Here is a 26889-nt window from a genome sequence, read left to right on the forward strand (position 1 = left end):
CAAAGTAAATGTCAAAGTTATGGAGTTGTAAATTTACCATGGGCTGGCTAGGATGGTCCTGCTTCATGGCGGGCGTGGCTGCGGGTGCAGGGCTGGGCGCAGCAGGGGTGTGGGGTGCGGGGGCGGGGGATGCAGCCGCCGGCACTCCGGGGCTGAGGCCGGCCACGCCGGGTACCGGCACTACGCTGCCTCCCAGAGGCTTGCGACCTCGGTAGCTCTGCAACAACCAGAATACACTCTTATGATACATACTCTATGAAAATAGCATCCTTTGAATACTCTATGTTTATGTGAAAGTATCACTATACTGATTAGGAACTCCAAAACTCTTCGGAAATCGTATTTTATCGTCATCTTTATTTCTAATAAATATAAACATGTTGAGCAATAATCAACATTTCATTTATGTAACAAGGTTGAAGAAGTAAAAATTAAACATGGCCGCCATGTATGTTATAAATTAAAGATCTCCCAAGGGCACCGCCAAGGTTCTTCACCGGGAAGCGGCCGTAATTATCATGCGTGCAGTAAACACGGATAGTGATTTGAATACATAGCATACATATTATATTGTGTATTAAAAAAAAACTTAATACAACTAGTATAACTTCGCTTCCATAGTTTTTAACTATCTTACCAAACTATTTTTTTATTAATGACATGATTTATCTAGAAAGACGTAATAACACAAACAATCGTTATGATGGGCTTTTGTAGGAAACAAATCGAATGTTTGTCTCAAAGATTCGCCGAGCCATATAATGTTAACGGTGATACTGGCCATCTCAACGCCATATTCATTTTAGTGATGTCCCCATAAAGATAGAGATATCGATATAACGTTATACTTAATCTTTAGAAGGTACCTAGGCATATGTGAATATTGGAGTTTTTAAAATATCTTATAGACAGTAACTAATATAATTAAGTAATTCCCAAGCAGGTTTGGCGACAGGCAGGCGTTTAAAGTACCTAGTGCACCCACCCCACGTGAGTGCGATAAGGTCAGGGAGATGATAATGATGAGAAAAGTAACTCATTAAATTCAGAAGAAAACATTGAAATTCATAAGATACTAGCTTTTACCCGCGACTCCGTCCGCGCGGAATAAAAAATAGAAAACGGGGTAAAAATTATCCTATGTTCGTTCGTTCTAAGCTACCTCCCCATCAATTTTCAGCTAAATCAGTTCGACCGATCTTGAGTTATAAATAGTGTAACTAACACGACTTTCTTTTATACGAGTATGTATAAGATTCCGGTGCTTCACAAACGGTATTTTGATAGCAATCTATCCACAATAAAACAACTGAGCTTTATACTCAGTTGTTTTAGTATTTTGTATTTTAGTAGTTTCAGTAATGTGGAATGATATTCAAGTTTAAAAAAATAATAATATCGATAAGAAGAAAAATCTGACCATACCTATAGTTGATAAATTTTTAGACCAATGTAAAATGAACTGCATTCGCGTCTCCTATTATTACTTACGAAATTGATGATAGGAATTTCACAATTACGTGTTTTGTTATTCTGTTCGCTATTACAGTAAATGCGTCTTATTAAGTGTTATTTGAAATTTAAAAAAACCCTTTATTAGTTTTAAAATTACAAGAAAGTATATATATAAGTAACTGTTATTACTTAAACATGAATGCATGTAATTTAATATTATTTAACATTAAATTATCATTGCTTTTAGAGTGAAATTAAAAAATAATTTAATGTCAGGTATAATTCTATCTTATTATTTGCTCAGGTATGTAACTTTCCTATAATATCGTTATAAAATTATTATAAATACGAATTGCGTGTGCGTAACTCGATATTTATAATATTGCGGGTGCGCAGCTGCGAGATACATATTTGCCGCAACAACGATTTTCAATACGTATTCAGTTTACTATTTGTAATTTGATTTACAACGTGAATGCAACCTTTTTTAGATCCTAAATTTGAAGTATATTTTAATCTATTGGAGTTTATTTTTTGTGTAGATTTTATTAAAACGATAACGACTGGATATTTAAGTGAATGTATTAGTAATAATAGACAACTGCTTATAGTAATAGAACAAATAATTTAATTCACAAATACAGAGTTTGGTCCTGTATTTAGTAACATATTGAACAACACAGTTTTGTTCCTTGAATAAGCTAAAAAATTACTAATAAGAATTTATAATGTAGTCAAAGACTCAGAGCAAACGCCCTATACAATTTCTGTTAGGTTCCATTTATAAACAACAATTTCAAGAGAAAATTATAAATGAAATTACAAAACTGAACTAGTTTCAGCGTTTTCTTATTGCAATATTTTAATTGGAAGTATAGAACATCTCAAGGCGGGTACACACTCCCACGCGTTCATTTAAAACAATAAGTCAAAATTCAGGCCTATACAAAGGTCGTCCATTAATCGTAAACAAAAGGCCCATTGTGCTGCTCTAACTTGGCTTGTTGTGTACACACGCCTTTGTCCAACTTCGTACAACCGCTCCTACATTTAATTTTTATTGTCTAAAGATAATTTGTATAGAATGTATGATGAATGTGCTTATTAAATATTACAAAGGATTGTTATATTATAAGAAATAAAGAGATTCAAATTTGGTTATAGAGAGATTATTCAAAATTATTCAGTCTACGATTTAATTATTTTTTCAGACGGTTTTTAATTATTTTGGCAAGTGATAGGCTACTAAACAGAGGAAAATAAATAGAGCATTGAGTACACAATATTACGTTAATTCGTGCAATAGTAAGGTGCATATAATTTGCAGGTTTATAGCATTTGAAAAAAGACAATCGAATCTATCAGGGTTAACTCGTGTGACGTCACAAGTAGTTTATTTTGGATGGATGTTTTAACGTAAAGTATATTGGTATTTCAAGTATAAACTTTACATATACACAAACCTCAAGGTTGACATAAATTCGCGTCAGTCACGGGGGTAGTTACGTTACTACCTTATTACGTATGCATATTTAACATCTACAAACCGGTAGTTTTACGTTTTTGTGAGTTATTTTAAATCTTAGAAGGTCGGAAAATATTAACAACGATCGTTATCTTTTAAGTTTTAGGATTTTTGTTATTTATGTTAAAATTTGATTTATTAAAAATGTAAAGTATAAAAATAGTGTTGTATTTCATTAAATAATTTCAAGCAAGTGATTAAAATAATGATTTATTTTTATGTAAAAAAAATTCATCCATTTCGACCTTTCAAAACTCCGCAACCATTCTAAAGTAACCTTTATGTTTCCTTTCGTATAGCAATAGATATGGATCTCTATCAGAATATATAATTAGGTATTGTTTATAATGGCACCACACTCGGCGCAAGGTCGTCGTATCTTTGATCTTTCTGGCTCAAAATCAAAACGTATAAATCGTTAATTTTGTGTGACTTACGAATTAATTTGATGCAAAATCTGCAAGTCGCGTTGTTTGCTTTCGCATATGATATGTGACCGTCGTATTTCAATTTGATTTACGCTGTTAGCGCGTATTGTTTGTCGAAGTTTACATTATAATGCGCTATAAAAGCTGTGGCTTTGCGAGTAATATTATTTTTGCACGTGTTAATACAGATTATCTGGTATGTAATGTCAAAAGATTGTATAGATAAGGGGAAAATAAATCTTATTTATTCTTCTTTAAAATACTAAGCTACTTCATTATCATTTTAACCTTTTCCTTACGTAGAGTAGGCACAGTATGTACGTACACTTCAATACATCTCTATAAGCCGTATTCACTCGTTACGCATAATCCTCTGTCACACAATCCATCAATACTTTCTTCGGTAAAATTGTAAGATGTATGTTTTAAGTTAATAAACGTATAGTGTATTTTAATAGAGAAGCATTTGAACTAAACCAATTTTTTTTATAAAACATCAACATTAAAACAATGTTTTATATCAAAATATCGGTCTCACACGACAGGTATTTATTGCTTCTGAGGAACTCACGTACTTTAAAATAAAACAGCGTATAAACAAATTTAATAATGATGTTGAAAAATGTTGCCACATAAATAATGAGCCACTAGTTTTAAAGGTAAATTAGTTTTTACAATTTATATATTTTAGATACAATGCAGACTGCTTTATACATACATCTTGACACTGTACTATTAATTTCATGGTTTTAAAATAAAAACAATGATTTTCATGTAATAAAATTGTATTTGGCCAATAAAAAATTGAAATAAAAATGTAATGTAAATAAAGAATAAGCAATAAACATATGCCAACTCAAATGGTTCTGTTAAAAATCATAGATTAAAAACAAAAATACAGAAGAAAAATATTCGACTACATTTTGTTAAATCTCCTTCACACGGAGGCAAGTGTAATATTATTATAGCAAAGAATTCTAATACACGGATTGATTTGATAATATTTAAATAATTTCCTGTTACCGCGTCGAAAGAATGCTAACAAATCCACCACAGTTTTAAAAATACCATATTAGCTTTATGTCATACTAGCTGTCACCCACGACTCCGTCCGCGCGGAATTAAAAAAACCTAATTACTAGCCTATGTGTTCTTCTAGACTAAGTTCTATTATATATCTGTGCCAAATTTCATCAAGATCCGTTGAGCCGTCCCGTAGATATCTTCAAACATCCATCCATCCATCATTCGCATTTATAAATTAGTAGGATATAGCTTATGTTCTTGTGAATTAGATACAAAAACAGGATTCACACTGAATTCACTATAACATAGACTACTTAAGTGTACAGTTATGTCTATAATTTAATATGGCTGGTTTTAGAAGCTTTAATATAAATTAAAACCATAGAAAGTCCAGGTAACTTTATTAGGGAATCAATTTCTTTTGAATCTTTACATAATTATTTATATAACTGTTAAAAATATGATTCTTACAATAAACCTTTTAAAATCCTGTTTAAGATATTAGATAGACGTATTTTTTATTCGGATGCGTTTCTTAATAAAGAACTTTATGTTGACTGAAGTGGATTGGATTGGCAAATCCAGTCCACTTCCACACTGGCCAATGGTACATTCAATTGTTTAAAGTTGAAATGATTCACGGAGGGTTATCGGGCGTCATGCGACGGGTTGCTTGTTTAAAATAATTAATTGCCCACCATGGTGCGGCCCCGTTAAATGGAACACGATAAATTTAACTTCAAGGATATTCTTCACGTTACATGACGGGGAATTTCGGGCGTCAGCGTCAAAGAATAGGGAACTAGTAAGCGTGACGAAGCAGGAATGAAGTGATAAGTGTGTACATGTACAATGACTTAATTTTGTAATATGTTATTATTTTTGTAGACAGATAAAGAAGCTGCTCAAGTATCCAGGTGTCTTTATCAGGTAATTTTTGTTTGGGTAAAAATAATGAATGGCACGTTATTGATCAATACTTGCGCAATTATGTTGCCATATTACGATATTGAATAATCTCTAACACATTTACCTACAAAAATTCATATAATAGCATCTGGTCGAAACTAATTTGTTTTTGATTTAGTTACTATATAAGTAAAATTTTAACAAACGTAATAATGCGTTGTTTTTGTTACTAAAGCAAATGAACGAATCTCGAACATTTGCTTAACAGAAGTAACGTTGGTTTACGTAATATAACAATAAATCTGGAAGTACATGTAAATACATTGTCTAGATTAGCAATATTTTTGGCGAAATTGTGAACGCGGCAATAAACGGGCACCGTTACAAAAATATTATTCGTGTTACCGCGCGGCCGATTTGAAATGGGCGGGAAACGTTGATTTCGCGGGAAAATTTATGGTTTCAGTAAGCTACTGTTTATTTAGTTTAAAAATTTTGATTTTTCTTTCTGTTATGTAAACACAGTCCAATGCCGTATAAACAAATTGTACTTTAGTTGTGTGCGAAAATTTTAAACGTTAATATTGTAAGAAATTACAGAAATCGGTTACTATTTATATTTTATTTGGCTCGCCAGGTATCAAAATTAGATCGAGGCTAGGAATGTCCATACGGAAAACAAAAATTGATCTTTTTACTAAAAGTATATAATTGATTTTTGGGTATTTTCAACTGTTTTTTATTATTTTTTATGTTACAACAAACAACATCGTAATACTCAGTTTATGAATGAACTTGTAAAATTATACGAACGGTAGTACTCGTAAGTGTGCGGAGTGAGAAGCCAACTCAACTCTATCTGTGGCAACGCGTATACAACGCGTTACACAACTCATTTCGTTTGGCCAAGGAACTTTTAGTTTGTGCGAACAAATGTTCGTAGAGAATCGTTACTTTTGTTTTGTATTGTAAAGTTTGCTGGCTTTTTCTATGTTATGATTACTGTTATTATTTTATAACCGTAGCTTAACTAAGGATATTTTTTAGCTTCTAAAAAATGTTAAGTTATAAAACAGGTTATTTCAATTTGAACAGGTTGTTTAAATTGAATTTTTTCTATTAAATTGTGTCTATTGCTACTATTTTCTTTCATAGTTTTTGACCTTATTCTCTTCAGAATATGAGAATTACATGCGTTACCATGTGCTGGTATTCTTTAGTGTGATAGTAACTCGCATTTAAAGAATGTCTTAGATTCACCTACCATTAGTTCCTAAATCAGAATACAAAATAACATCACTGCATAACTATAGTGTAATACCTAAAACGCAAATTAAGAAAATATCCCCCAAACTCCAGTTAGAGATGCAATGACTCTTCTTGACACGTTCGTTCGCTTTCCGAACATGAAAACTTTCGTTCGGTCGCGTTTACTAAACGAGTTTACGCACACATGTGTTTGTAACAAATATGTTATAGTGGTGTGCGTTGCAAGAATACTACAGTATAGAGGCATGGAGTAAAACACGTGTTGAGCCACGTTGGCCCGTGTATTTATTCCTGCACTAGGCGGGAGTACTTTCTGGTACAAGACATAGACTGTTTAATGTAATTGTTACTATGCGGATTTTCTCTCGAACTTTACTGAAGTTTTCATGCTTGTTTCTATATTTGACCTTGATATATTTGATCTAACGGCCTTATCATTTAAAAAAAGATCCAAACATATTTTATATGTACCATCTTAACTATTATCAGTTTTACATAAAACCTTCATGGTCCTAAACTTTTCCCGCTTCAACTTCTAGTTTACACTGAACAATTGTAAATAAAACGTTTCTCATGTTAAAATAACATGTGTTACGCTCAAAGCCTCTCTATAGAATAAAACGGCGGCTGCAGAAATTTTCAACTTTTTTTCGATGTATGAAAGTGTGCAAGCTTTGGGTAAATTTAACACGTTAACTGCGGATTGAGGCAGGATAGGCCCAAAGCGTGACTTCTCGCTGGTGCGGCAGTCAAAATCGGGTTGTTTCGCTCTGTGCGGGAGGCTCCTAGATCAGTATTTCTATGAGTACGACAGAAACAAATATATAGAAATGTTTCTCTTGCGATATCTAGCCCAATGGCGTAATTAGATAAAAATGAGGTCCCACAGGCCCCAAACGCACTGAAAAGAAATTAATTACGCCTAGTGCGGATTGAGGTCAAATCTATCTCAAAATTTGTAGGCCTCATGGCCGCACTGCAGGAAGCGCGGGCGGCGCGGGCGCCGCGCATCCTAGCTTAGTGTTGTGGAAAGTTTCGATAACGTTTCGAGTTTCGAGGACGTTTTGGCAGGATTTATTAAAGATTAAGCGTAGAACTTTATTTTAAAATCCTTAACGTTTTAAACCAATAATGGTACTTCATCTGACTTATTTGAAAATGTTTATTGGAGTTATGAGAAACTATGTTGACCTCGGTAAAAATTTTACTTATACCATACAAAACCTAAATTACTGCAACTTTGAATTTTAAGGGGGTGGCCTGTGTCTATGATGAACCAAAAGTGCATAAATCGGACACAGAATGTATTTACGAGCCAGAAACACAACACTAAAAGCCAAGCTACTATTAACTAATTCTACTTAAATAGCACGATTAGTACGTCTTATACTTAATATAATATTCGCACGCACGCACATTCACCACTAACAATACTCAATTATCATCATTATTTTGTTTTGCACATGGGTGTTGCCTTAAAATGTGTGCTCAGTTGTGGATTATTCTTCACTGTTATTTTAAGCAAGTCACAGTTCCATTCGAAGTTTAGTCCATAGTGGAAATTTTTACCATTGTGTGCTGATCATCGTTTATGTACAGAGAACGTTGAATGTTTTTGCTGATGATCTAAAATATATATTTTATTCCAAGATTTCCTATCGGCAGATGTGCTGATCATTTGTTCCAAAGAGGTGGTCAAAGAAAGCGCTGCGTAGGTTGCTACGAAAAATTAAGATTGACATTGAATGGCACGCAAGCTGCTAAGAAAACTAAAAAATTTGTGACTTTTTGTGTCCAGTGTGACAAATCTTTTTGTTTACCATGTTTTAATGAAAAACATTTTCTGTGATTAATACTTAATAAACATTTATCGTAACTACAACTCTCTTTTAATCCCATCACTAGTCGAGGCATTAATTGACCTTCCTTTCAGTGCGATTTGAGGCAGAACCGATGACAAATTTTTAATTTTACTTTATTCATTAACGAAACGTCCTAACTCCAGGCGAAGCTAGATTCATATTATGCACATATTTAAGTTCATAAGAGTAAAGTTTCAAGCAAATATCGTTTAATTTGGATTTTTTAAAAATGTTTTTCGAAAACATAATTTTGTGAGGCAGGAGAGGCCTCAATAGCACTGGAAAAAAGTTCAACTTTGCCACGAACAGGCCTCAAACGCACTGGCTGAAAGTTCCGCCAAAATGGCCTCGCAGTTAACGTGTTAAGCAAAAAAAAAAAAAACAATTTTACATCAAACTAAACTAAACTAGCCATCATATTTGCTGCAATATAAGATGCAATATCTTATCGAAAAAAAAAAACATGTTTTCTGTATGTTGTTAACCTGGAGAAGTACCAGTGAACTGCCGAGTGAATTATTTTATAAGTCAGTCTAAATTAAATCTGTCTAATATCAGATTAAAAATAAACAATACATCGTTATAACAATAGCATAATACGTAACAGGAAAACGATTTGAACGTGGCCTTGTGTACAATTGCGAGGGAAAATGAAATTACAATATACTTAGAAATTAAAACGTGATAAAGACGCAGTTTCATTAGTCGATAGAGCCCGCATGAGCGATGCGAGAGATTTCCTGATCATACACAGCGCTCGCATGCGAGAACCTTTTTCATTAGTCGTTATGGCCCGCATGCGTTGGGCCCTTACTTTTCCTTACCGTGCATTGTACTCGTATACTAAGTCCTTGCATATACGCTTGCTTAACATCGACCTATCTTATTGATTAGTTGTTAGTTCGTATGCATATAATAAAATTACGCCTTGAGGAAAGTACGATATAAAAAATTTGAAATGTTTTGTATTATGAATTGAAAAAAAGGCGAATGAGGCGTATTTTATTTTTTATTTGTAACGGATGAGTAAACCACTGTTTAGGTTCCATTTTAATTAGCAGTTTAATATTTCATTATAATTCAAATTATTGTTTAAAGCCCTAGGTTATGTTACAAATGGTATTAGCATATGAAATATACGTTATGTTTGTAAATATAACAAAAAACAATAGAATAATTTTATCCAGTCAATAAAGAACTTGTTAAAAAAGTTATTTTTCACAGTTATTTCAAAACACTGAATTGTGGAAATGTTAGTATATCATACTAATGTTATAAATTCAAATGTTTAGATGGATGTATGGATGTTTGTTTGAAGGTATCTCCAGAAAGGCTCAATGGACCTTGATGAAATTTGGCACAGATATAGAACAACACATAGACTAGTTATTACGTTCTTTTTTTTAATCCGCGCGGACAGAGTCGTGGGCGACAGCTAGTGAGTCATAAATAAACGCGTCACCTCATTCTGCGCAATATATTTTAACTCGTTCACAATTCATATTGTCCATGACTCACATATAGCATTGGGAAACAAAAGTTAGCTGTCCGTATCAACCTAATATGATAATCAGGGTAATCTAGATTAGTGGAACCAATATTTAACATCAAATTAGATTAACACAACTAAGTTATAAATAATTTGTATGGTTGTAAGATATCACCAGATCTAGATGTATGTTTTAGTTTGGAATATCACCTAGGCAACAATTTTTTTTTGTAATATCAAGCAAATAATGTAGCGGAAGAAAGCTGGTTTTCTGATTGAATATAACTTTAATTATGTTAAGAGCTTTGCAAGTTGTAAATTGCAAGTGAGAAGTGCAAATTAGTGTTAGTGTAAGAATTTATTCTTGTATTACATGGTTAATTAAAATATATTAGGTATTCAACAAAATAATCTTTGACATTGTTTGATGTAGGAACTGTTTGAATAATACGTGGCCATCAAAATCGTTTTTATACGTTAACTGTTTAAACTGTGTTATCGCATCGGAAAGTTAAACAACAGGCAAGGTTGGTGTATTGTTGTTGATTGAACCTCTCAACCTTCCTAGTTTAAATCTATTGTGAACAGGAATTGATTGCATCCGGACTGCCAGTTCTTTAATAAAGACTTTTAAATATAGAATCCATTTGAAATAATCGAATCAAGTTCTTTTAACTTCTATGATTAAAACATAATTATATGTTATTGGCCTGTATCAATTTGAGAAAGTTTTAACTACCAAATATTACAAAAAAAAGGTTTTAAAAGTATCGCCAACATATGAAAATATTTGCAAGATTGACTTTCGTGGTAATGTATATTTGTTCTATGTTTTTTTTTCACTAAATTTAGCAAAGTTTGATGAGTGTCGTGAAACAAACTTTAAAGACGTTATAGTAAGGCTCTACTTGACTATAATGAGATAACAAGCCTTTTTATGTATAATTCATTAACAAATACGTATTAAGTATTTTAAAATTTTATAACCACATAACTCACGCCTGTAATCCAGTAGTCAGTGACAACGGACCTCCATTTTGCTACACCTGACACATTTTGCTCTATTCTTCTACGTATAATAATATCAATGAGTACAATTTTGAATACATCAAATGGAATTTCCAAAGCGCTAATAAAATTTTATTGCATTTATTTTAGCTGGGCGTGTGAATGTCATCGTAACCTTTATGATCATGCAATGATATGTTGCACAGATGTGACAATGACAAGTCACTAACTGTGGCTTTCTGAGACCAAAATATTTGTGCAAAACGTATATAATAACAGGCTATCGCCCGCGACTCAGTCCGCGCGCAATTAAAAAAAACTTAATAGGGGTATGAAAAATAGATGTTGGCCGATTGTCAGACCTACTCAATATGCTCACCAAATTTCATGAGAATCGGTCAAGCCGTTTCGGAGGAGTACGGGAACGAACATTGTGACACGATAATTTTATATATTAGATATGTTTTAAAAAAAATCTCCGGATTTTGGTCTGAGAAACCTACGGTAAGCGGTCAAGAAAATCGTTTATTACTCTTGCTTAAAGGAAGTTGTTTTAATATTTGTAATGTTGGGATTCCACTGTCGTAATATAATTATAATAATTAGGAACAATAATAATGTTCTTTACATTACGTCAGTTGAAATTCAGGGTATAGCGAAGTTATATTTTTGAACCGAGTATCTGTCATCAAAAGTTTGATAATCGCTAAGTAATATTTTTAATTTTTTTCTAATTGTTATTTTTTAATGAAAAAGTTGTTAAAGTATGTGGGCATTATGTAAACAGTATTATACTCGTATTATAGTTGCATCTGGGGGCGCTGTTACCGCTTAAGTTTCGCCAACTTTGCGTCGGGACGTATCGATTTAAAGGGGAAGTATTGATGTTAGTACTTGCACAATTTGAAACATAATAAGTATACACAAATTATAATATTTAAAAAATAACTGAATATTGCATGATGTGCATATTACTTATGTATTCATTTAGATAAAATATTAGATTTATTACTTATACTAGCTGTCGCCCGCGACTCCGTCCGCGTGGAATTAACAAAAAACATAATAAGTAGCCTATCTGTTCTTCCTTACTATGTTCTAAATCTATGTCAAATTTCATCGAGATCCGGTGAACCGTTCTGGAGATACCTTCAAACAAACATCCATCCATGTATCCAAACATTCGCATTTATAATATTAAGTAAAATGTATTTATTAGATTAAATATAGAAATAAGTCTGAAATACAAACAGCTATAAAAATAAAGAAGCTCTTTAATTTAAGTAAAACACGTTGCAATATTTTGATCATATTTATATATGGTTGTACAAAAATATCCTTTAAATACATATTGTATCCATTAGGTTATTTAAAATTGTTAATTATCTAGTACATTCTATTGTTATGTTATCGTCCGGTAACAATAGTAGCGATGTTTATTAAATAACATTTGGTTACAGTGGCAACTACTAATAATTTGCTTCAATATTTCTAAAACATCCTCCAATGATATCCAAACATTGTGCGTCATTTGAAATAAGGTTTGCGTTGATAAATAATTGATACATTAATACACTAATAATTCCTCCAAATTATCAATTTTATTATACTACTAGCTGTCGCCCGCGACTCTGTCCGCGTGGAATTAAAAAAAAAACATAAGAAGTAGCCTAAGTGTTCTTCCAGACAACCATCTACATCTGTGCCAAATTTCATCGAGATAAGCTGAGCCGTTCTGGAGATACCTTCAAACAAACATCCATCCATCCATCCAAATATACGCATTTATAATATTAGTAAGAAGTAAGATAAAACATAGTGTGGACATGTATTTACAATGTAACAAAAAAGAGCTTTTTTTATTAGTATGTAAAGTATGCATAAAGCTTTTAAGCTTTCGTAAACATAAGCTAGAGAGCTTTGCCGAATGAGGTTTCATTCGCTGTTTTAACTATAAATTATTATTTCTATTCGAAGAATGGAAAATTATTTTGTTTAGAGAAAATCGCAAATATATGACCAGCAAAAAAGCTTATTGGTTTTCGTTATGGTTCATAGTTTTTCTGCAAATAATAACAGGTAAGAGTAGGACAAAACTCAAAACGGGGACTTTTTAACACATAAGTATGTTCTTCTTCTTATGTAAGTTTCTCTTTATAAATGCAGTATGAATGCATTTATTTCTGCGTAATGACTTCAAGATAGTTTCTAATCTCTGCCCTGTTTTACCATACTTACGGTCAATATTGTATTAACCTGTATGGGTAGTCAATTCCGAAAACGTTCGACTCTATCGCGACGTATCACGTTATCAGCAGAACAGTATTTGTTCTACAAATCTAATTTCAGCATCTACTTCTTTCAAAAGGTTATTAAACATGTGACCAAAAACAATAACACGGCTATACTCAGTACATCTAGCATTGTCATGCGTATCTTAATATGGTGGGGTAACTGGTGAGCGCCTTGTTTAGAGAGGGACGTGAAGATAAGGAGGGAGAGTGTGACGAGCTGCGCCCGCGCACGGCACGGCAACGTCGCAGTAAATGTTTTGTAAATAGATGTCGATTGTTGTGGCAGGGTTGCAAGATTAACCGAAAATATTGTGAGAAGAGGTCAATTGCTAGTCGATTTATGAGATTTTATGGCGGCATTTGTAATTAAATGCTAAAAGTCTATTAGAATACAAATTAAACATGCTTATTATACGTCTCAAATTTATTTCTACTTTCAGATATAGTGAATGAGGTAAGTCACATTAAAAATCTATTAGGACGATATACCTGAAAAATTTAGGCTTTATATATTTGTCATCGATTTCTTAGTTTAAAAACGAACATAGATCGATTCCAGCTGTAATGTTATTTTTATGATATATGTTTTTGTCAATTGTGTGCCTGAAATAGACGTCTTGGCAACCCTTTAATGTAAGCGGGACAACTCTATGCGTTGGATAGAGAAAGAAATGGTGTCAAAAACACAACAAAAGTGGACTTTACGTAGTTGAATTATGGAATAGTGATTATTATGTACAGTTATGAATCGGTTGGGTACAGACGTAGTCCGTTTTACAAAGTTTTTTTTATCACATTTTGGTTCGGTTTGTAGCTTTCATTATTATATATGCATGTTTTTTTAAAGTTCAAGAAATTACTTCCAAAGGCTATCGAACTTTTTCCTTTTCGCAATCCTTATTAAACTACATACATTCGTCAGTTATTTCAATTGATTTTATTTTCCAAATTTAAAAAAAAATATATATTCATAGATACAATAATATACAATATCGATAAATTAGATGTAAATTTTAGATGAAATTTAGTGTAGTATTTGATATAAAATATAGTACATGATCTGATTGAGTTTAACAAAAAACAGTCTATAGAAATGCACGTCAAGATACTTGTTTATTCCTAAAATAGTTTCTTTATTTGAGATGTTGCCAACGTTTGATTTCTAATCAGATTCTTTGAGTACACAAACTGTGTATTTTTCGTACCTATATCACATGTTGTACCATTAACAGATTTGAGTATAAAAATATACATTAGATAAATTAACAACTTAACACTAACAATATAGTTAATCATGATCTTTATAAGATAACATATGAATTGACGAAAACATTACAAAAGAGAGAGGTTCGTTAAAATTCCTTAAACTCCTAAGAATTTTAATTAATCAAGTAAAATCTGCTACGGTCCAATGAGCACGAGGACGTACGGTCGAATCGAAAACTGCGATATATTTTAAATCGATCTAGTCCGTAACTTGTATGTTCGACGTATGCTATTAAATTTATCCTATAGGTATAAATGACGTCATTGGACTTTATTATTTAATTAAAGATTAAGAAGGGACGAATGAAGTGACGAATAGTCAGTTTGTAAGACGGAAATCTTTTTTGCCGACTCTACACAGAGTGAGATCAGGGTAGACGATATATAGTAGTACAGGACTAATCAAGCATCCACTAAATTGATCTAAGTAAGTGATACCAACAGCACTAGTGGAAATATAAGCGCTAGCACATATAAAACTCCCTGTACCCATGTACAAAGTGCTAGTCGCGCCAGCCCACTCCTAATCAGCCGCTGCTCGTCAAAATTTCCTCGATAATTAATTAAATTCCGTCATTGTTTTAATAAATTTGTCATTATGACTGTTTATGTTGGCGAGTGCCGGCGAAATTTTAATAAATAAACGGAAAGGCGGAGTGGGGTGGCATCGAAATACAGTCGGGGTCGACGACCCATCGACCGCCCCCCCACCCTATAGCCTCCATCGCCCCCCCTTTCCCCCACGGCGCTGCTCCCTCGTATCGAACCTTCGCGGATGTGATGTGTCTTATACATTGTAAAATAGACAAGTACATTGAAATATTAAAAAAAGGACGATAAGGTCAAAGAGGTCAAAAGAAAGTTCAATTATATTTCTATATTCGAAATTCAAATTAAAATTATTTAAGGATCACATTTTTATGATAACATTTCAAAAACAAAAGGCTAGAAAGTAATCACATTATTGAAACCTTGATGATTATTGTTTTATACCACAAAATTAAATTATATATAGAATTTCATGTCCAACAGAAAGAATTTGATTTATTTCTGATATAATCAGCTACTTCGATATTAATAAATATATTAAACTAGCTTTTACCCGCGACTCCGTCCGCGCGGAATAAAAAATAGAAAACGGGGTAAAAATTATCCTATGTCCGTTTCCCGGTTCTAAGCTACCTGCCCACCAATTTTCAGTCAAATCGATTCAGCCGTTCTTGAGTTATAAATAGTGTAACTAACACGACTTTCTTTTATATAATACTAGCTTTTACCCGCGACTCCGTCCGCGCGGAATAAAAAAAAATAGAAAACGGGGTAAAAATTATCCTATGTCCTTTTCCTGGTTCTAAGCTACCTGCCCACCAATTTTCAGTTAAAGCGATTCAGCCGTTCTTGAGTTATAAATGGTGTAACTAACACAACTTTCTTTTATATATATAGATATAGATTTGAATCCTATTGTAAAAGTGATGCAGGAATTTTCTCCAAAAATCTCTTGACGACTTGCCCATTTATTATTCGATGTTTTGACCACTTACCCTTTAATGTCGATTGATGTCGATCTACAAAATAAACAACTAATAATATGATAAATCAAAACCAAGATAAAAAGCTTTAAGGAACGTTAAACATGCGCTGAACTAAACAGAAATCAACAAACGGTTAGTTAATTTTTTTTTCAAGCACTCGTACGACTTCCCTTGTTAGTTCGTTAGTTAGCTAGGGTTGAAATCTTGTTAGCTAATTTTGACCCAGTTCCATATAGTTACTTCGCTTGAAATTCAGCCTAATTTTCGTTAAACATTTGAATTTTTAAATAATTATGAAATAGGAACTTTATTTTGGTTCCAATATTATATAACCTTCAATAAAAGAATGTTATAAAATACGACTCAAAAGGCCCCAAATCTTAGATACAAGCACTTAAATGTTACTCGTCAAATATTTAAAACAAAACCTAATTTGTCTCTGCATCTTCAATAATTGTTATTAAGTTAAAAACTTTGTACTCAACAATTATATATTTATTAAGACTTGAAGATGTTTTAAAAAATAAACTCTTATTCAATTACTGTAATTCAATGGCAATTGAAGTGAAAGCCAAGATTTGTTGAGCGCTTTCATTTGTTATTTCTTGTATACGAAATAACTCTAATCTTGCTCGTCATGATCAAGATTACGATTTGTACTGTAACTACCAATAAGTTGTAGATACAGTGATAAGAAAGAAATTATGTAAAATACATACAACATTTATAATATAGTGCTACAAAGTTATTTGACCCGATGGGCAAAAGTGAAAGGTCAAAAAAGTGCCACAAAATTTTGTAGTACTATGCAGTACTATATTGCTACAGCGAGGAGAAACCAAAATGTAAACATATTAATACAAATGGAGAGTCTGTGTGTAATATAGAAAAAAGAATCATATTTCGTATAAATGATAAATTAGCGGTTTTGAAAACGAATTTTTTTTTTTAATTTTTGTTTGTCTGTCCACTAAGTCGCGTTTGATCCGGGTATTCTCTGAAACAACTGGACCGATTTTGTTGGAACTTTGATGGAAAAGTAGCTGATGCATGCGGCCATTTTACATTTTATATTTTTTAATTCCCCAGTGCGAAGCGCGACCAATTTCATCTTTAAATAAATGCAGTACTAAATTTAATAATATGACAAATATTCGTTTTTTGAAAGGCCGTGTAGTGTAGTTCTGTATATAGGTTATTAGAAGAACAATGAATTTAACAAATGGTGCAAAAAAAAGTGCAAATTGTTTAAATTTTGGGATAAACACTTACTAGACAAATACACGAGTGTTTAGCCGTTTACATATATTAGTTAAAGTGCAAATAAAATAAAAAAGATGCTATGTTAGACAAGGATGCATGACAATATTTACCTTGATGTCTTGCAAGACCTGTAAACAATTAGAAACATATTAGTGGTTTTGTACAATAACGCTTACAATGGAACATTCACACAGACAAAGCCATTGTTACATCTCAATGTTAATACATTTAGGTCAAGTTTTAACATTAACGATGGAAAACTGCAGAGGTCACATAGATCATTTGATCAGAGATGTAAAACACATAAATCTTTTGAACTTCAGAAACTATTTTTATCATTAAACAGCAGTCAAAATCTTTATTAAATACCCTAAACAGCTTAATAAATCACTAAAAGTATTAAATATAGTTAATATTTTGCTATTACCATTTTAAAAATTCGCATTGGATAAAAAAAATTAAAACATTGCTAAAGCAATTTAAACAATTAGTGTATTAGAAATCATGGCAATTGTTGCCTTGGTACACATACATTGTAATAGAAATCTTATTAATATAAGCATAAAGTTAAAATTACACAGCCCACTCTGTAACCCGGTTTCGATTGACATTTAGAAACTTTTACGAACAAAGCATAATATGCAAAGTGAAAATATCTAAAGTTCAAAAGAATAACAAATAGATCAATGACACAGTTAAATGCTTCGTCTTTTACGTCAGAGTGTAGTCGAATTTAATCCAGCCTTGTTTTTTTTTTTAAAATTATTAAGTTAAATTACATTATCAAAAACAATTTAATACAACATTTTTAAAGGGAAGTCAGGACGTTTATTAAACAAGTATTGAATATACGCCATATTATCTAAACAAATTTAAAAATAAACGAATGTCATCACAGAAAGAAAGTCTATTGTCAAACTAAACTTTCTAAAATTCGACATAACATGTAAGAAGGCGGCCGTAATTGAATGCAGGTCATTTAAAAGTTCTCCTGAGTTCATCAGTTGCCCGTCATTTTATCACTTGAGTTCAAACATTATTTGGGAACTCATTTATTCATGCTACTTTACAACAAGGTTGGTAAAAGACGATACTTGCCGGTGTTTTATTAAAGAAGCTTTTTAAGTTACATAATTAACTTTTTGCATCAAATAAGTTTAACTTTGTATTGTATTTTGTAAATAAACTCAAGTTAATTCATAAATTTTGAAAGAAGCAATGATAACTTCGATAACGCGTAACATTTTATGTTGTTTTTTGTGTCACATTTGATAAAGAAATATGTATAAAAATTCAGTTGGAATATTTTAGAAACCTATCAGTGTATCTGCTTTTTTTGTAAGTCAAGTATGTATATAGAATATAGGAATTAATTATAGTAGAGTCATCGTATATGTCATTCAAAATAACAAAATGTTTAAAATCTTTTATAGAACACACCATCAAACAATAATTTAGTGGATAAAGCTCCGACAAGCTTCTACAATTAAGTCGACGGATAGTAACTCGTCGGAAATCAGATGAGGGACCCGATATATCTGAGTAAGTAGGGGTGTGACCGTGTCATAGGTCGAGTGTCACAAATGAGGAAAGAACTGATTTGTCTATGACATAGACATCGTCATAGACTCTATGGTATAGGTATAAATAAGATTTCTTCATTAAATCTTAGCTTTGAAGTTGCTAAAGTTATCAAGGCTAGTTATCTAAAGCTTCAAGGGTCAAGGGTCATCGCTCCCGTCCGGGTTAAGTGACCCGGATTTTGCGGACAAGTTAAGAAATCTTATCCGGCCTTATTGTAATCGCCTGTTACGTGTAGGGTAGGTCAGTTACTTACAGTATCAAATATGAAGCAAAGTCACAGGCATTCTAATGCTAGGTTAATATTTTTATAAATAAATAATTTACATGACTGGTGGCTTGGTTCTTCATCAAAGGAACTTGGTTCTTCGTCGAAGGGATCTTCATTAACCTATAAATACTCAACGTCATTTCCAAAGATTAAGTTACATTAAGTACAGAATTTACTTGACCAGGCCCAGGCCCACCCGCGGCTGTAGCGCCCCAGATGATGATGATGATGATGAAGTTACATTAAGGACATTTGCTGCAAAACGATCTTCTAGGAAAGTTACATCCGATTATCTTGTACCAATGTAACACATTAAATAGGCTAACAGGTGTTACCAACATTTAATAATAAAATCGTTCAAGCCAAGGGATATAACAAGCCGACATGTAGCCGAGGGCGTATGACAGGCGAGACGACGCGCGCTGTCGGGATATCGACAAAACACGTGTCGCTATGAGCCGGCTGCCGGCAGCCGGGCGGGCGACGTGCCACCACTATCAACGCTGTTTATCATCGTTTACTCTGATCGCAAATCAAAACGATGACATATCTTTTTTAGATGTACCACATCTTTGAATAAACTTATGTTATAAAAAAAAACATGAAACTCGTGTAAGATGTCGGTTAAGTATTGACGTTCTATTTAGTGATGAGAATATTTTAGTATGTCAAGAGTTGCTTGTTGTACTTTATTACTTGACTAGCTTTTACCCGCGACTCCGTCCGCGCGGAATAAAAAATAGAAAACGGGGTAAAAATTTTCCTATGTCCGTTTCCTGGTTCTAAGCTACCTGACCACCAATTTTCAGTCAAATCGATTCAGCCGTTCTTGAGTTATAAATAGTGTAACTAACACGACTTTCTTTTATATATATAGATTTTTAAGTGAATTATTTATTTGTAATCTATACAAGTATATGTTAGATTTGGCGCTTTATTATTGTAGTTGATACGTGATTGTGATGAACTTAACGCACGTTTAGTAAATTTATAAATAAAATTATTATAAAACTACATTTATAAATTAAGTGCCACATCCATTGAGTATATATCGTAGATTGTCTGGCGCGCGTCTGCGGCTCCCTGCGGCCGGATATGTTTCACCCGGCTTTGGCCCGGGCTGCGGCTTCTTTGAAAGCACGTGCGCTTCCGAAAGGGCAAGTTCACGCATTTCTATTTCTTTATCCGTGTTAACAGTGTTACGGTCATGCTGTAGCACGAATGTAGGTTGTTTATTTCGCATTTCATGAATTACAAATTCGAATTTTTTCAACAGAATTGTTTTTGGTTGGTGACCAACGTTCTTTCTAAAGCCTTTGCGATACTATAAGTTTAATAATCTTCAAGGTGAGTAAAGATAGAATAGAAACTCAGAATAGCTTCCATGTTGGAACTATCATATGTAATTAACACCCGACCACGACTGTGACGTCAGTGAAAAATAAAGCATCAATTCAACTTCGGCTGGCTTGAGTAAGGTCTGGTGACAAAGTGATCCCCTGTCGAGTGCGATTTGCCGCCGCAACCCCGAGTAAGCGGCCTGCTGCCGGCTATAGGGTAACAATATTCACAAGATTCCTTAGTGCTGTCCTAGACAGCTTTTTAATTTCAATGTTTATAGATATTTGAAGACAGAGATAACGTGATAAAAATATTCTTTTCTTAAAGATACAATAAAAAGTAAATAAGTTCATAACTGAAACGGTAAATTAATAATAAATATATTTATAAGGAAAACTGCCTGAAGTAAGATTGAAGAAATTGTCTTTTCTAAACATCGACAACCGCACACATTTAGTGTGACTATAAAGAAATTAACTGTTTTCTTTCACTAATAGATGTTTTCATTTTTTAATCGGTAAAATCAGAAGGGAAAGGATCCTTCAATTAGTAATTATCATTAAATTAAACAATTTTACGTAGTCTGGTGAAATAAGAATTATTTGGTTACCCTAATGAAGCAGCCCAAGTTCAAGGCTAACTGGAGTGCGGAATCTTGCGCTCGGTCCCGGGGGCTCGGGAAATGTGAGCTGCCCATGAATAGGCTGCCACTTCGGTGTTCTGACTTGTTTGTAAACAAACTTTGGGTCAAGCGTTTGATTTGGAACAAGTGAGTTCATTGACATCTTGTTAAAACCCTATTACAAGACACAATATATTTAAGGCTTAATTTAGAAATTGGTGTTAAGGAATTTTTAAATGAAATTAAGTATGGTCAGGCATTACCTTTTATAGAGACGGACCTGGTATCGAATTGGCTATTAAATGTTATTTATCTCATAAAATAAATACCATTACGTTCCTGGACATCATGGAGAGTTATGTAGAAAAACAGTTTTATGGCAGGGTATTTTGCTTTTCGACACTAACATGTAAATAGCTTAAATAGAGAAAAAGAACTTTTTAACTTATGAGTACATGGATGTCAGTTTCCCTAGTACTTTTAGAAAATTTTTTACACTTCTTCAAATATATACAGCATTTTTATAATCCCTTCGTGAGTAGTTGGAAAAAAGGAGCAGGCAGAATTGTTAATTGCATTTGATATGACTCGTAAAGTCAATTACGGGCACAGTGAAAACTGACAGAATTAAAATTTACGCCGCGACGTAAAAGCTCCGCAGTCATAATGGCGGGCGGCTGCTTTATGTCTGCGTCGCACACCACTAAATATATCTTTTTTTACTCATATGAAGTCGTGTAATTTAAAAATATACAGACAGATTTTGAAATATAAATTCTCTTTTAAATTGATTAATTATAGCTTAACTTTTGGTTGCAATGTGAGCTTTTTTAAGTATTTAATTATTTTAGTATTTTAAACAGTTAAAATAATAAAAATAGTAATCTCTATATGTATTTATATAAATAAAATTATGATTAACTTTTTAATAACGTTTAATTAGTAAAATATTTACATTTCAGAAACATAAAAATAATAAGGGAAAATCAGTATCCTAAATTCAAGTTACTAAAAAAACAATATTCAAAATTAATTAAATAGGCTCAGTATCCGGCTTTGTTATTTATTCCCCTATCAGTTTAATTAAATAGGTGAGAATGCAATACAGTTAGGGGTATAATTTTGTGAGTCCTGGTGTAACTTTCAATTGGCCGGTCGGCATACGTTCATTGATTTTCACTTTTTTCCGTTGCCGCCGGCCGCCGGCCGCCGGGATAGACGGGCTTTCATTAACAGGTATTGATTAAAAACGTCTCGATGCAAAATGCACACATTTAATACGTTTTTTCGCAATTGTTGCGTTTTAAATAGAAAGTAAAAATAATATATGATCTGATGATAACATTGTAAATAATGGCAAAATTGTGCTCATCAGCACATCTATTATAATTATTACATAGATCTTAGGTAGTATATATGGTTGCTTTAGCAGATTTTCAGATTACTAAATCATACACTAAGAGGGTCCCTTAAATAAGACTCTGAGTGAGGTAGTTATATGATGCGGAAACTGTAAATTTTTCACAATAAATTTTACATAAAAAATAAGGACAACCTAAATTGTATATTAAAAAGTACAAGATGTAAAACAAAACATCAAAATGAAAATATGTCAAAAAGAAGAATTCAAAAATTTAAAAGACCAAGAGAAAACAAAAGAGGCGCGACGAAACCTCGAGGCCGCGACAGTAGTGTTGTAACTACATATTTAGAAGAAGTGATTGCTTTGTTATTCCTTCTTCACAATTCATAGAATCAATTATCGATTATTTACAATGTTAACTACATTAATGAATGCCGCCGTCACAAATTGTACATTTGTAAACCGTAATACAATGTTTAAATTAAACACTTTCATTAACAATCTACTATTTACTTAACATTTAGTGTCAATTAACTAATGTTTAAATATTAATGTTGTAATCAGTACATAATAACATCAAAGCAAATAATTTTTGGGTGAAGTAGTACTCTTATGAGATTAAATTGTGAATCTGTGACACCGTAATTATCTTTTTCTTAATTTAAATAACGGAGAACAAAATGGCGTCTAAATAGAACCACGTGTTAACATCGGTAACAAAAAGATCAGTTCGATAAATAGGTGTCTAAACCACGTGTTAGTTCTGTCAAAGTTTGAGGTTATTCCTTAAAAATTCTCATAGTGTTCTGAATTTTTTTTCGTTCAGAGGAAAGCGTGACGAACACGTGTATTTATTTACAAATGTATCAAACGGCAACGCACTCGATCGCCGCTCTCAATGGATCGGGGCCGAGGCGAGAGTGACCTAAATTTTTATTCGACACGCCACGCACATTATGTAGGTAGGAATGTCGTCACAGTCCGACAACATGGCCGCCCCTGCCATGCCCACTACTATATATTTTTTGGCGCGAAACGTGAATGTAAAGGCAAAAGCGGGAAAGTGCACTCTTTTCAGACTCTATTGTTGAATTATTTTTTGAAAGAAGAAAATTATTATTATGTGCCAGATATTAACATTTTCAAGTTGTCCTCTAGCAAAGTTGTAACTTAACAGATATTTAATTATGATTAAATTTTAATAAAAATAACTAGTGAATGGTTTACTATACTTAAAGAGAATAATAATCAAAGAATATATTTAGTTTATAATAGAATCAATTTGTCACACCCAAAAACGACATTAATGTGCAATGCAGACTAAAAGTAAAAACGTCCAAAAGCAGGACAAAGATAAGTGTTATCTGTGGTCGCGACAATCTCAATATACTATGTTATGTAAACTTTACATCACGATAAGAACAGATAAGAAAAACTGAATCACACCCCACCAGGGTGACCATTCGATGGTGACATCTTAGATACTAGGAGATGTTACAATGTGCTTTTCGTCAAAGCAATAAAAACGGTGACAAATTAAAAGACGTGTAAGTCAAAAATGTTAGGTAGAATTTGAGACAACGTAGAAATAAACAGTAAAAAGAATTTTTTTAGAAAAGTTACATTATCTAAACTAAATTAATTAAACTGAACTAAATTAAGTTTATAATGGATAACTTTTAATATAACTATAGTCAGTATATTTTAATAAATTATACATAATGGTATAAAAAAATCTATTTTGAACAATTATGGTTACCCTAGTTACTTAGATTTTTTTCGGGACAAACCGTCCGTCACTACTCATAAAATCGTGGTCTAATGAAAGCAAAACAATTTTTGGGTTTATCTTATCGCTCGGGTTTGGGTAATAATCTTGTTATTATTCTTGTTTTAGTAAAAAATATTTTTATTTCACTTAAATTCTATTAAGTTAACTACAACTTTTTAGAAAAACTTTCAATATTTACTACCACGATTTGTTACCCGTCAAAATGAAGTAACGAACGACAAGTATAAATATATAGCATCCGGTTTGAAATTCAAACTTTTTTCATCATATAAGTATAAGGCCTTTTGTATAAGATGTATAAATGTCCGTGGTCTCTGCCTACCCCTCTGAGTTATGTTGTTGTTGTATAAATGTTAGTAAAATAATAGGGTAACACGTACAATAAATCACCCATTTTGTCAGCATAAGTTAAAATTAGTAGAGTCTATACTATAGTATAGTAGAGTAAATTAGTACATTTAGGTAAAAATAAGGTTCCCATTTCGAACACTTTTAGCTATTCTAGCTAGTCTTTACTAATATTAATTTAAATTTTATAATCAAATCTCTTAACTTAAATAACATGTACTTAACATATTAAAAATATAATAGGTCCAGAGTTCGAAAAGCACCCACTGTGATCTTTTATTTAAGTCCTTAGCACAGACTTCTATACCGAATTTTGATTATACAGTTCTATATATAGTAAAAGGTTATCAAAAACAATATTTAGTAACTTTAAACTTTCGAGGTTTTTTACTAATAACGTTCGTAAGAAACGGGATTACCTCGATTAAGCTCTTTGATTTAAAAAAGTTAATAATCTTTTTAATCTGTATTTTTAATGAATGATTAATTACTATAATTATGTATATTATCTGTCAATTGTAAATCGATACTAGTTTTTGTTTGTATTATTATTATGTATTTAAATTCGTTTCAAATTAAAACAAAAATTAACAAAAGGATATATTAATTAATATTATATTATTATATCGTCTCACGACGCTACAATAAACTAATTTGAATAAAATTAGCATTTTATGATTACAAAATAGAACGTTTATGTTAATTTATGTACAAAAAATATCAAGCGACAGAATTTAAATCATCGGACAAATATAATTGTATATTTATTTTAATTAACAAACTTTCTATTAAAAAATAAAGTATTGCTAAAAAACATACAGTTAATTAAAGAAACTTTTGTATTGTATATTACAAATCAAGTCAAAGATTGGCTGGCAATCACCGCGCCGCATTCATTCGTTCCGTCTTACTCGCGTGCCGCTGGGAGTATTGACCTTTCCATCAATGTCTACGAGATTTAATGCAACTACATCATTTCTTGCGCAACAAACAATACCAAATGCAACTCCAAAAACCGTGAATAATAAATTCGTAGATAATTACCTCGGCGGTAGAACGCGGAAGCCGAAAATCCAAGGTCTGTGTCACAACAACAAAAAATAAAATAAAAATAAATAACACAAGCACACGCGACTTTCGAAATTTGAATTCGCGCGGGAAATCGCTCTAGTGATGTGCGATCAGCGATCGGTAATCGATTGCAACGAATCGATGTATTACGTAAAGCGCGCAGAGAGACGGCGGCGTCGCACGTGACTGGTGGCCGTGTGACGGACGCAGCGAGCGCGGCGAGCGTCGCCCCGTCCCGCGCTCCACACCGCCGCCCGCACCTCTACATACACGTACAACAGACATTTGATAAACAAATTACAAATTTAAGATACACTGGAGCTTCGCCTTTTAATGGCTTTTTACACCTTCACTTCAAAAAAGATTAAGAAATTTACATCGACTTTGAATATCGGAAAGTAACATGTCTCATTTTCTTTTCAATATATGCAAGCTAACAATTTGAAATAAAGTTCTTGGAAAACGAGCTATTGTAAAATTTTATTATTGCACCATTAAGAAGTCCATTGCATGGGATGATTTGATACGCATAAGATTCTTATCAGAAAAGGCTTAAAGTCACTTAACCTCAGATAAGTTAACATACATATGAGAACCATATTGAAGAAATTGAATCATAACAAATTCGACTCTACATTTTCAATACAGACAAGAAAGTAATATCGCATTGTATGCACCGCAACGGGAGATCTGTTACCATCTCACTCCCACCTATAAGAAATTATCTCGGTTAATGTGCTTCTCTGTCCCACAACCGAAGCTAAAGCGAACCTATACAAAGAATAGCGATAAGTTCGTATATGCATTATCATATCAGCGGAGCGAAGTGAACATAAACGTAAATTAGGAATACTCGGGAATAAATATATGGCTCTTGTCAGTAAAAAGGTGTTCTTAATTTTGCTCTTAAGAAGCCGATACAATGAATAATTTATTTTGTATCTAAAGGATACTGATTTGATTGATTTAAATATAAGATCAGTAAGATAAATTTCGGTATTTAGATAGTCATCTAGATATAAATTAGATATAAATTGTATAACATCATTTAGGCTCATTTAATTATTTAACATTTTTTCAACCAACACCTACGCTGTTAAAATCGTGAAAAACTATATTAAGATGTCTCTACTAAGATACCAATAAGATTGGCAAACGATATGGTTTCAAA

General features: G+C 32.6%; 1 protein-coding gene across 1 annotated transcript in view; it reads right to left on the reverse strand.

The window, feature by feature from the left end:
- The window catches only part of LOC106710979 (DNA N6-methyl adenine demethylase), a 37172-nt gene extending 11258 nt beyond the window's left edge, over positions 1-25914 (reverse strand). Inside the window, exons 1-3 of the mRNA XM_014503180.2 lie at positions 25692-25914; positions 17440-17457; positions 38-217 (exon numbers count right to left, since the gene is read on the reverse strand). Coding sequence (XP_014358666.2) covers positions 38-67 — 30 coding nt within the window. The 5' untranslated portion in view covers positions 68-217; positions 17440-17457; positions 25692-25914. The remainder of the gene's footprint in view (positions 1-37; positions 218-17439; positions 17458-25691) is intronic.
- Between the last annotated feature and the right edge of the window lie 975 nt (positions 25915-26889).

This window comes from Papilio machaon, chromosome 6 (genome assembly GCF_912999745.1).
Source record: "Papilio machaon chromosome 6, ilPapMach1.1, whole genome shotgun sequence".
NCBI classification, from domain to species: domain Eukaryota; kingdom Metazoa; phylum Arthropoda; class Insecta; order Lepidoptera; family Papilionidae; genus Papilio; species Papilio machaon.